Genomic DNA, 13,327 nt, shown 5'->3' on the forward strand with positions numbered 1-13,327 from the left:
GACCAAGAACTTTACAATAAATTGTGGACTTTTTATCTGACAATGTCAAAAACAATGCATCCATTTTCAAAAGTTCTCTTTTTTAGTTTCTTTTGATTCCCAACTGAGCACATTTAGTGGAATCAAATCATTCACATGAATGCTAACTAACATCAGTTTCTCTGCATTCTGTAAGGAATTGCACTTATAAAGTGAAGCATCCTGAATATCTGCCAAACACAATATCTCAAGAATTTATAAATGTTAAGTTGTAAAATGTACTTTAGAATGACTGCTCCAATATCTGATTAGTCTCTTTTGAAGAACAGATCATGAGGAATTCCACTGCCTCTTTCTTCAGAATTTCTATAACTTTGATGAAGAAACATATATGAAACCTGTTTTACAAATGCAATTTAAGAAATCAGCCTGTATATTTGGAAGGCAGGAGCACATATGCAGAATATCTCAAGAAATCCAGGGACTAGGTCTCAGGATATTGCTGACACCTCATTGACAATGTCCTGGAAGTTGAAACCTAGTGGTACCTCAGTTTCACAGAGAGAAGAAATTAAGTACCAAAGAATTTAAGAATTCATTAATCAGATCAGATCAGTCGCTCAGTCGTGTCCGACTCTGCGACCCCATGAATCGCAGCACGCCAGGCCTCCCTGTCCATCACCAACTCCTGGAGTTCACTGAGACTCACGTCCATCGAGTCAGTGATGCCATCCAGCCATCTCATCCTCCGTCGTCCCCTTCTCCTCCTCCCCCAATCCCTCCCAGCATCAGAGTCTTTTCCAATGAGTCAACTCTTCGCATGAGATGGCAACCCAAAAAAGTTAAGGACAAACTAAAATTTGTTCAGAAAATCCTCAAATCCTCACACACATAAAACTTTGTATTTAAGAGAAAGACCACATCCATTCTGTTCTCCTTTGTCTTCCAGAACTAATTTTTATTGTTAATTAAATGTGCAAATAACCTGCTTTATAAATTAATTTTTACAGATGATTATTATGAATATGGAAACTATTTTTTAAATTAGCTTTATTTTTTGCATCCAGAAGGCAGCACTTTTAAGGCAGAGGTAGCTATTCTAATTCAACATGAGCCCTTTAACTCCTGAAAGCTTAATAACAAAAGAATTGTGTTAGTTAGGAATCTTTGGAGTACAAGTCGTACAACTCCAACTCAGTTGACTTGGCAAAAGGAGATTGTGATAGGAGGCTAGGAGAGAATTTTCATGTATCCTAATGATAGCCAGGACTGGGGATTTAAACAGCTGGACCCCAAAGCCAAGGAAGAGCAGTTCTCTCTCCCCTTTTGGGCTCTCAGGGATGCCCTTTCAATCTTCTGCAAAAAGCGCAACGTTCTCACTTGGTAGCCGCCAGCAGCTTCCAAGCCCCTCTGCGGCTTCCACCATCACCTTCTAAGATTCATCTGCTCCCTTAGTTCTAGTTCAAAAGCTCCGGAGAACAATCTGACCAAACCGCCTTAATTCGCATGACTATATCCAAGGTGGTGAGTCACCCTTAATGGCAGACTCTACCTGAAGGGTATGGTTGGAATCCAGGCAGAAGTAATTCTTCAAAAAAATGGGGGTGGGGTGGGGTGCGGAGGGAAGACTACTAAACAGCTGGCTGGGCAGACAAACGAAGTATAATCAAGTAGAACAAAAATTAATGAGACTCTGAGGAAAGTTCAGAAAATCAAGATAGCACAAGAGAAAATGCTGGAAATTGGCACCAAGACATTCTTCCGTACATTCTTCTTCTACACTTGATTTATTTTGGCTGTGCTGGATCTTCATTATTATGGTGGCTTTCTCTACTGGAGGCGAGAGGCTATTACACAGCGAGTTGCGGCACTCGGGCTGCTTGTTGCAGTGGCTTCTCTTACTGCGGAGCGCGGGCTCAGAGCGCGCAGGTTTCAGCAGTTGCGGTGCGTGGCTCAGCAGCTGCAGCTCGGTGCTTAGTTGCCCCACAGCATGTGGGATCTTCTAGGACGTAGGATCAAACCAGCATTGGCAGGCAGATTCTTATCCACTGGTCCAACAGGTAAGTCTCAGTACATTCTTTTACTTCTATGTCCCACACAAAACAATACATAACTTTAAAACTTGTCAACACACCATTTTCTCTCTCCCCTCTCATAGCACTGGCACTTCCCCATGGCCTAGAAGATTTTGGTCTAAAAATTGCCCCTAAAATCCTATGCTAAGCATCCATTATGTTACTGTTAGAACTGTTTCAGCGCTGTCTGCATTATTCTTAGGGTTCAAAGCTTCATCTGTGCATTTACTCATTCCAGATTCTGAGCATTATCTTCAGAGCTCTGCGATTCTAATGCAGTTTCCATTTCGTCCTCCTTTTTCAGTTGTTGCATTTTCATGTTTAAATCCAGCAGAGTTCTGGCCAGCTGACGATTCTGGAAACGCATTTCCAGCTGAAAGTTAGAAAGAGAATAAGGGTTTTTATTAGCCTGAGATATGGATCAAATGAACCTGCTCTCTGCACACGAAAAATATAAGGATTTTGTAGGAAGGAAAATAAGATATCAAGAAAGATGTATTTTTCATCTTATTCTCCAGTTCTGACTATTTGGCCTGACTTTAAAACTGACTTTCTATACGACGAGGTAAAATCCAGATATACAAATAGCTTTCGAAATGGCCTTGCAATGAAAACAAAAATAGCTGATACACAGAGCTATCCATTTGAAAAATTCCTGTCCTTGGAAGGCTGTTTCCAAGCAATGGCATGTGATTTGCGAGGAAATCACTTATCTTTATGAGCTTTCTGAGCTCCAGGATAACTGCCCAGGGCCACCTGAGCTTTCAGGACCTGGGCCCATTTACTTGATTACTTGTCATTTCAAGTTCTTAGGATTTTAAACAGCCTCCCTGTTGAGCAAAACATTTAATGACCCCTTAGAGGCACATGTACAGTTATGTGTACTTATAGAATCTAACAATTTTCACTCTAGAGTGAAATCTGTTGTAGAGCAAGGTTGATTTATAACCTCCCTCCAATGGGAGTTTGTGAAGGTCCTCATGTATTAAAAGAAAAAATAGATCTTTCGGGCAGTGTACCTAAGAGGCAGTCCAGCATAATCTTTGCATTATAGTTGAAAACTAGTAACCAACTCTGCATATTTCTTCAGTTAGGGTCTTGTTTAATGCAGTTCAGGAGAACCCTGTTCTCTCTGCTGAAAACCCCACATCAACTCCCCATCAGAAATCACCCAAGGGTGACCCAGGACATTCCATTGGTAAAAAGCAAACATGAGTGGTCCCCTCCTAATTTGCAAAATAAAATCATCGGATATAATTTCGTTCAGTTTTCCTCTGACATATTTTTCATTCTTCAGCACTTGGAACCATTTCTCTAATAGCAAGAGTTTGCAGAATAAAGTAAATGAACATCCAGGAAACAAACAGTGACAACACAACCACCAGCACGAGAAGCCCCTACACCCTGCCTACAGGAAGCTTCAGTTCTCCAGTGTGGCACAGAGGCCCTATAAACCTGCCCTGCTCTTCCAGCTTTATCTGCTGGCCCTCTCCACACACACACACACACACACACACACCCCCACACCCCCACACCCCCACACCCCCACACCCACCCCTGGGGCAGCTGGTCAGAAATCTTGCCTGTCCTGGAATAAACACGTCATACTGAGCCACGTTTTCTGCCCTTTCTGCCCCTTGCCACCCACTTCCCGTTGAGCCCAGCCAAATGCCAGCTCTTCTTAGAAGCCCTCTCTGTCTCATCTTATCTGTGCCTCCACAGCATTCTGTACGTGTCCCTCTCCTAGCACACAGCCTACACTAAACTGGTGATTTTGAGCACAAAGTCTGTTCCTATCCTTAATTGTATCCTTAACCACGGGTGCACTGCCTGTGCATACAACATGTTGGGTTCTCTGTGTATTTGTTTAAAGACTGAGTGAAGGAATGAATAAATGGATGAACTGATGAATACCCATCCTGTACTTTCATGCCAAGAATCAGTTAAATTATTGATAATAGCTTACCATCTAAGTTAAAAAAAAAAAGTACGTGTAACTCATAATTCTTTAGGAAATCTGAACACCAATGGTTCCTTAATTTTCTCTCCTCATGGATCCATTGAGAATCTAATGAAAACTATTAACTCACTCTGGGGAAAGATGTGAATTTTATGTGCACACAAAGCTTGGCATACAATTTGAAGTATATAGAACCCCTGAAATTCACACACAAGCTCCCAGAATTCAACCCATCCCATTAAGAAGACCAATTCAAACAAGTAATAGCATAAATGACATCTCAAAAATAGCAACGTGAAAATAAATGAAAACAAAAATAGCAACGTCTGTAAATTAACTGAGCCTGTTCATCATTGTTCCTTACACAAATACCACCCTAACAAATAAGGTGTGGATGGGTGTCAAGTCCTACAGAAATCTGGCTAAGAGACCATTATCAGAAATGGCTTGTTCTGGCTAGTGTGATAATGTTAGGGATCCACACTCTCTTGCTGCTTCTTCATGACTGGTCACATACAACGATGAAGTGGTGGCCAAGACAATGACCATGGTCTGTGTCTCGGGAACACAGCATCTGTGTGACAATCTCTGCCTCTTTCCAGCAAAACCCTTGATCTTTCATGCCTATGTATCTGCCATTTGAGGGGGCACAACCAAAAAACAGTAAAAGCCAGTCTGGATAGTGTCTATATTCTAGGCACTTCCTGTAACATTTATCTTGTATAATACTTAGAGCCATTCTATGGGTTTATTATCTCCATTGTACAGATGAAACCTAAACTTGCTAATTAGCATTCCTAAGGTAACAGGAACAATAAGAGCAGAGACTGTAAATATTAATGCTGGGCTGTGAACCGTCACCTGTTTGAAATTTTATTTTCTGCTTTATCCCCACCCTGGTACATTACTTGCTTAAAACTCCTTCTGGTGGAGTGACTAGTTAGAAGCTAAAGTTCAACTGTCTCGGAGCTTCTTGAATATACTTTCTTCGCCTGATTTAAATATGAGTCAACTGAGGTATGATGGGGTGACACCCCAGGTCAGCAGCAGAGGGTTGGCTCAGCCCAGTCTCCGCCATCCAGTTGGCATCCTGACCCACAGCATGCCCCTCCAGGCCATCTCTTCTAATAAGGGGTTTCACCCACCCACTGCTCAGGTGTTGGAAGAAAATCATGTTTCTTTGATAGTGAAGTGAAGTCACTCAGTCATGTCTGCGACCCCATGGACAGCAGCCTACCAGGCTCTGGGTCCATGGGATTTTCCAGGCCAGAATAATGGAGTGGACTGCCATTTCCTTCTCCAGGGGATCTTCCCAACCCAGGGATCGAAACCCAGGTCTCCTGCATTGCAGACAGATGCTTTATGTCTGAGCCACTATATGGCTGGGTCAAAATTAATACATTCTTTGTCAAATTCAAATTGTTAACACAGGTAAAATTAAATGAAAATTTAATGTACTACCTTCTTGCCCTTCTTAAACATAGAAACAAGGTAAAGTTTTAAGTTTCAGACAATTAACTGATGGTTGAATCAGTTCTAAAGTAGGTAGTGCTTACTATTTTATTAGCATGCAATGCAAAAGAGTATAACTTTCCAAATCTCCACTATGCATATTCATGGTGATGGTGGTTTAGTCGCTAAATTGTGCCCAACTCTTGGGACCCCATGGACTATGCAGCCTACCAGGCTCCTCTGTCCATGGAATTTCCCAGGCAAGAATACTGGAGTGGGTTGCCATTCCCATCTCCAAGGGATTTTCCCGACCGAGGGATTGAACTGGGTCTCCTGGGAAGATATCCTGGAGAAGGAAATGGCAACCCACTCCAGTACTCCTGCCTGGAGAATCCCAGGGACGGAGCCTGGTAGGCTACAGTCCACGGGGTCGCAAAGAGTCGGACACGACTGAGCGACTTCACTTCATTTCACTTCTTACATTGCAGCTGTATTCTTTACCGCTGAACCACCAGATTCCCACGCATAATAATAAGTAGCACCATTTTAAAGCTTAAATTGCTCTTATTTCAAATTTTGCCTAACTCGAAAATGGTTTAAATTACAAAACAGTAACTATTTACCTACTGTTCTCCTGCCTAATGTTAAAAAGCTACAATTTTACAAAATTCCTTATTACCATTTCCTGTTTTCTGAATTCTTACCAAGGAGAAAGGAAATAGTAAAACTTGCAGAATAAAAGAAACATTTGCTAATGGACTCGCTCAACCCATCCCCTAAGTTTATTTCATTGAAATTTCCGCCCCAGCCCCTTTCATGCTCAAACACTGTAAGTGCCCTAGAGGGAACTTTCTATTTGGTAGAAAAAAAATAGAGAACAAGCTGAGGAGGAGTGGTTGCGGGGGTCTTGGCTGTGTCACCAGTAGACTCAGCCCTCACCAGAGACAGTCAGCTAGCACCTGGGCTCTGCAGAACTGGTTCCCTCCCGGATGCTGCCTGGGAGGCAGTAGCATCAGTGCCGTCGGGAACCCAGCTCGCCCGCGCTGCACGGCCTCACCGTCTGCCCGGGAAAAGCTGCCCTCGGCCTCCCCAGTCCTCGGCGGGGCACGTGCGCGGCCTACAGCCGAGGGCCCCGGGCGAGGACCAAGGCGAGGTGGCCCCGAGAGCCCGCCGCGGGCACGCTCACCAGCTCGGCGCGCAGCCCGGCCAGGGCGCTCTCCACGCGCGCCCGGCTCTGCGCCTCCCGCGCCGCCGCCTCTTCCCGCAAACGCCTGGAGCTGCCGCGCAGCACCGCCCGCTGGAAGGCGCGCACCAGCCGCCGCTTGAGCTCGTCCAGCCGCGGACCGGCGGCCTGGGCCTCCTCCGGGCCGTCCACGCCCCTGCCGCCTTCGAGGAAGCCTCGTGAGGGACGCAGGGTGGAGGACCGGAGCCCGGCCGCGTGGAGGATGTTGTGGGGCCCCCGGGAGGGGCCCTCTCTGCGGCGGCCGGAGTCCTCTAGGCCCATCTCAGAGGTGCCGGCTCCCAGGCTCCAGAGCTGTATGGCAAAGGGTTTCTTTCCAAGTGTGAGAATTAGGGCGGGTGACGGCGGGGGCGGGGAAACGCGTGGGACGGGGCTATCGCTCGCTACTCAGAGGCGCTCCACTCCTACAGCCTCACGTCTGTCCTTCCCTCCTTAGCAGCAGAAGGAAGTATGTTCCCATGACCCCGAGAAGAGTTTTCAACTGGATCCCTTTTTCTCGCTCCTTGAGTGTCATTCCAAGGAGAGACTGAAGTCCACCCAAGTAGGTGGAAGTGAGGTCCGGATGGAACGTCTGAGACCCAGGTTGCTTTGATTATTTAATATTTCAGAAGCCCTTAAAATGTTTTTCTCTGGCTTTCTACTTCACGGCCAGGCATTGTGACAGGTGTTGAGAATATAAAGTTTAATTAGACCCCTTAGCCATCCCAGGGAGAAGGCAATGGCACCCCACTCCAGTACTCTTGCCTGGAAAATCCCATGGACGGAGGAGCCTGGTAGGCTGCAGTCTATGGGGTCGCACAGAGTCGGACACGACTGAAGCGACTTAGCAGCAGCCACAGCAGTAGCCATCCCAAACATTGCTAAGACAGCCTAGTGGGAGAAGCTTGGCCCTATTGGCAAGTTAGAATAATCTTTCCACAATTCCAGGCTTGTGGGAACCCACAAGGCTTCCCTGGTGGCTTAGCTGGTAAAGAACCCGCCTGCCAGTGTAGAAGATGCAGGTTTGATCCCTGGGTCAGGAAGATCCCCTGGAGTAGGAAATGGCAACCCATTCCAGTATTCTTGCCTGGGAAATTCCAAGGACAGAAGACCCTAGCAGGCTGCAGGCCATGGGGTCACAAAGAGTCAGACACAGCTGAGTACACACACACTTGTTTCCACAAGCCCAGCAATGTAGAAGAGACAGTTTCTGAAACTCCATGTTCTTTTCTATACTTGAGACCATTCTGCCACTTTCACATTATGAAGAGGTTAAAATGAAAAGTAAACCTGGCGTGATATGGTCCACACGCCACATCACGTGGCGGAAAAGAGTCGGATACAACTGAGCGACTGGACAACAGGCAAAGTCCTTTACTCCAAAGTGTGTTATTTTCTAAATCCCAATTCAGTGTAATCATGTGCCAATATTACTTGTATATCCTTTATCATTGAACATAATCAGCTGCCTCTTTGGGGTCTAATGAAGAATTTCTAAAAAGGAATAAACAAAAGTTTTATGTGATCATAGAATGCAAACACCTCCCCCCCACACACACACAAAAGGGGCAGAAATATCTATATAGTACTCTCAGAATTAATCATTTAATAAAGATTTACAGGTTACCCACAATTCCCACAAACTGTTCCAAGTTTGTGATTGGCATTGAGGGCAGTAAGAGCTAACTGCTATTAGTATTTACTGTGTGTCAGGCCCTTCCCATAGATTAACCCATTTTATCTTCACAGTAACCCTGTGAGAAAGGTACTCTTAGTGTCTCCGTTTCACAGGTGAGAAAACTAAGGCAGTTGTTGAGCTGTAAGTCTTCCCAGGTGGTACTAGTGATAAAGAACCTGCCTGCCAATGCAGATGTAAGAGACACGTTTTAGATCCCTGGTTCAGGAAGATTCCCTGGAGGAGGGCACTGCAGACCTCTCCTTGCCTGGAGAATCCCATAGTCAGAGGAACCTGGGCTATGGTCTGTAGGGTCGCAAAGAGTCGGACACGACTGAATTGACTTAGTAAGGCAAAGATCACCAAACTGGTAAGTGGTAGGGCTGGGATTTGCACTGAGAAAGTCTAGCTTGTATTCTAAGCCACTGAGACATACCCTGGATACACACTACCTCCAAAAGAGGAAAGACATTGCTCAGTTTACATGTTGCATGACTGAATGTGAAAATTCCCTCTGCTCATAAAATTCAACTCTACAGAAATGAATTAAGGCTATAACTGGATAAAGTGGAATGCAGGTTACTGCTTCTGCAGATAATCTGCCAATTTCAACATGTTTCAGGAGTTTACAACCTGAACATCCATATATCTATCATTGTATATTGTTCTATCAAGATTCTCTAGAAACGTTTGAAGACGTGTTCTATTGGTGGAAATTATGAAAATCCATATGGTCTACTATGAACCAACTGAATATAAATTTAGAGATTTAGGGGTTTCTTTATTTTTGTGTAGTTTTTATTGCATGTATGTGATAGGTGATAAGGCTTAAAAACCAGCACCCATCAACATGCAGTATAAATGTTTAAAATTAGTTTTCTGTCATAATTTTTCACTTCTGCTTCTAGATCATTTTCTTCAACAAGGATTTCAGCTAAGTTTGATTTAATTCAACAAATAGTGAATGGAGCATGTTCAGTTAAGCATTGTTTCATACAGGATAAAAAGGGGACTAAAACACAGTTTTTGTCCTCTAGAAGCTTAAAACCTGAAGGAACAAATTCATTCATTCACTCTTCAGCATATTTATTTAATATCTTATTATATACCAAGTATTAGAGTGTTCAAGCTGTGAAAGTAAATCAGTAAGACAAAATGGTGTTTTTGAAGGCTAGTTTTACCACAAATTAATAATTTTCTCCATAGATAGATATTTTTCAGTGTGGTGCATTTTGGCGCATTTTTTTTAATTTAAATTTATTTATTTTAATTGGAGGCTAATTACTTTACAATATTGTATTGGTTTTGCCATACATCAACATGAATCCGCCACGGGTGTACACATGTTCCCCATCCTGAACCCCCCTCCCACTTCCCTCCCTGTACCATCCCTCTGGGTCATCCCAGTGCACCAGCCTCAAGCATCCTGTATCCTGCATTGAACCTGGACTGGCGATTCGTTTCTTATATGATATTATACATGTTTCAATGCCATTCTCCCAAATCATCCCACCCTCCCTCTCCCACAGAGTCCAAAAGACTGTTCTATACATCTGTCTCTCTTGCTGTCTCGCATACAGGGTTATCGTTACCATCTTTCTAAATTCCGTATATATGCGTTAGTATAATATATTGGTGTTTTTCTTTCTGGCTTCACTCTGTATAATCGGCTCCAGTTTCATCCACCTCATTAGAACTGATTGAAATGTATTCTTTTTAATGGCTGAGTAATACTCCATTGTGTATATGTACCACTGCTTTCTTATCCATTCATCTGCTGATGGACATCTAGGTTGCTTCCATGTCCTGGCTATTATAAACAGTGCTGTGATGAACATTGGGGTACACGTGTCTCTTTCAGTTCTGGTTTCCTCGGTGTGTATGCCCAGCAGTGGGATTGCTGGGTCATAAGGCAGTTCTATTTCCAGTTTTTTAAGGACTCTCCACACTGTTCTCCATAGTGGCTGTACTAGTTTGCATTCCCACCAACAGTGTAAGAGGGTTCCCTTTTCTCCACACCCTCTCCAGCATTTATTGCTTGTAGACTTTTGGACTGCAGCCATTCTGACTGGCGTGAAATGGTACCTCATTGTGGTTTTGATTTGCATTTCTCTGATAATGAGTGATGTTGAGCACCTTTTCATGTGTTTGTTGACCATCTGTATGTCTTCTTTGGAGAAATTTTTTTGATTGGGTTGTTTATTTTTCTGGAATTGAGCTGCAGGTGTTGCTTGTATATTTTTGAGATTAGTTGGTGCATTTTAATGTTGAATTTTACAGTATTTTTTTCTTTTATACAAATAAAGTGAATTAAAGCATTGATAAATCAGAGTAAATATAGCATGCAGAGACATTTGAGTTAGGAGATGGATTATCCATTGCTGCATAACAAATTATCCCAAAATTTAGTGGCTAACAACAACAATAAACGTCGTGTCTTATGGTTTCCGTGGGCAAGAATTTGGGAACAGCTTAGGTAACGATCTGGGACTTTCGTGATATTGCAGTCAAATGTCAGCCAGAACTGTAGTCATCTAAAGTCGGGTGTGACTGGAGCTACATGCAAGGTGGATCATTCACATAGCTGGCAGTTGGTGCTGGTGTTTGGTAGGAAGCCTCAGTTCCTCTCTTTAAAAAAAAAATTTATTTATTTTTGGCTGTGCTAGGTGCTCGTTGCTGAGCGGGTTTTTTTCTGTAGTTGTGGAGAGTGGAGACCACTCTCTAGGTGCAATGCACTGGCCCCTCATAGTGGTGACCTGTCTTGTGGAGCATGGACTCCAGAGTGTACAGGCTTCAGGAGTTGTGGCATACGGATCCAGCAGTTGTGGCTCTGGGGCTTAGTTGCTCCGAGTTATGTGGGATCTTCCTGGACCAGGGATTGAAACTGTGTCTTTTGCTTTGGCAGGTGAATTCTTTACCACTGGGCCCTCAGGGAAGCCCCTCGGTTCCTCTCTATGTGCATCCTTCACCAGGACTGCTTGAGTGTCCTTATGATGTAGTGGCCAGCCTACCTCACAGCAAGGCAGAGAAAGAGACCGTCAGATGGAAGCTCTGTATATGTGTTCTAGTTTATGATCTAATCTTTGAAATCACACAGCATCACCACAGTCTGTTTACTAGAACCAGGTATCTAAATCTGGACCCCATTTAAGTGGTGGCGGATTAGGTTCCATGTTTTGAAGTAAGGAGTATCAAAAAATTTGCAGACATGTTTTTACTCTGCCACAGGAAAAAAAATATCCACATGTGTAAACAACCATCAAGTGACTGCTGACTTCCTGTCAGGAAAGAAAATGAAGGCCAGAAGATATTAGAACAATATTTTTTTAGATTCAGAAGAAAAAAAATTAACATAGATTTCTGTATCTAGCAAAAATAGCCTTCAAAGGAAAAATAAATGTGTTTGACATAAAGAAAATTAGGAGAATCTTAGTACCAACCTGAAGTGAAGTGAAGTGAAGAGAAAGTCACGTCAGACTCTGTGACCCCATGGACTATACATTTCATGGAGTTCTCCAGGCCAGAATACTGGAGTGGGAAACCTTTCCCTTCTCCAGGGGATCTTCCCAACCCAGGGATAGAACCCAGGTCTCCTGCTTTGCAGGCAGATTCTTTACCAGCTGAGCCATGAGGGAAGCCCAAGAATACCGGAGTGGGTAGCCTGTCCCTTCTCTGGATCTTCTCGACCCAGAGTCAAAGCCGGGTCTCCTGCATTGCAGGCAGTTTCTGTACCAGCTGGGCTATCAGAGGAGCCTTTGGCTATTAGAAATACTGAAGGAAACAGCTCAGGCTGAAATACCCTACCCCCAACTCAGTAAATGGAAATTCTGTTCTGTCAGTTACCCAAACCATAAACCTGGGAAGCACCCACACATTTTTTTTTCTCCCTCTTTCTCCCTGCCTGAAATTCATCAGCATATGTTGTAGGCTCTACCTTGCAATGTATCTGGAGTCACAACGAAACTCTTTTAGTTCATCTCAGATCCTCCCTCTCTCTCCTTTGCTTACTCCATCCTGCCACCCTGTCTGCTTTACTGTTCTGACTTCAGGGCCTTTGCTTCGCTATTGTTTCTTCCTAGGAGTCTCTTCTTCCATATACGTGAATGGCTAGTTCCCTTACTGGGTTTGGGTCTCTGCCCAAATGTCACTTCATCAGAGAAACCTTCCTTGATCTAAATTAGCATATGTACACCCCTCGATTCCTGTCATTCTCTGTGTCTTTGCCCTGCTTTGTGTTGCTGAATACCTATACCAACTGTCGTATACTTATTGTTTTCTCATGTATTTTCTACTGTCTGCTAATATAATCTGCATGAGAATAGGTACTTTCTTTTGTTAACCTCAATACCTAAAATGACATCTGGCATTTAGTTGTTCAGTTGCTAAGTCATATCCAACTCTTTGCGATCCCATGGACTGCAGCACACTAGGCTTTCCTGTCCTTCACTATCTTCCAGTTTGCTCAAACTCATGTCCATTGAGTCAGTGATGCCATCCAGCCATCTCATCCTCTGTTGCCCCCTTTTCCTCCTGCCCTCAAACTTTCCCAGCATCAGGATCTTTTCCAGTGAGTCTGTTCTTTGCATCAGGTGATCAAAGTATTGGAACTTCAGTTTCAACATCAGTCCTTCCAATGAATATTAAGGGATGATTTCCTTTAGGATTGACTGGCTTGATCTTGCAGTCCAAGGGACTCTCAAGAGTCTTCTCCAGTGCCACAGTTTGAAAGCATCCATTCTTTGGTGCTCAGCCTTCTTTATGGTCCAACTGTCACATCTGTGTGTGACTACTGGAAAAACCATAGCTTTGATTACATGAATCTTTGTCCGCAAAGGGATGGCTCTGCTTTTTAATACACTGTCTAGGTTTGTCATAGCTTTCCTTCTAAGGAGCAGGCGTCTTTTAATTTCATGGCTCCAGTCACCATCCATAGTGATTTTGGAGCCCAAGGAAATAAAGTCTGTCAC

General features: G+C 43.8%; 1 protein-coding gene across 1 annotated transcript; it reads right to left on the reverse strand.

Annotated features, from left to right (window-relative positions):
• Positions 1-910: 910 nt before the first annotated feature.
• AARD (alanine and arginine rich domain containing protein) lies at positions 911-7,042 on the reverse strand. The gene is made up of 2 exons (XM_027561279.1): positions 6,653-7,042; positions 911-2,427 (listed from the first exon to the last, which is right to left on the reverse strand). Exons 1-2 carry the CDS (start codon positions 6,968-6,970, stop codon positions 2,284-2,286), a joined length of 462 nt encoding a protein of 153 aa, XP_027417080.1. The 5' UTR covers positions 6,971-7,042; the 3' UTR covers positions 911-2,283.
• Between the last annotated feature and the right edge of the window lie 6,285 nt (positions 7,043-13,327).

This window comes from Bos indicus x Bos taurus, chromosome 14, assembly GCF_003369695.1.
Source record: "Bos indicus x Bos taurus breed Angus x Brahman F1 hybrid chromosome 14, Bos_hybrid_MaternalHap_v2.0, whole genome shotgun sequence".
Classification (NCBI taxonomy): domain Eukaryota; kingdom Metazoa; phylum Chordata; class Mammalia; order Artiodactyla; family Bovidae; genus Bos; species Bos indicus x Bos taurus.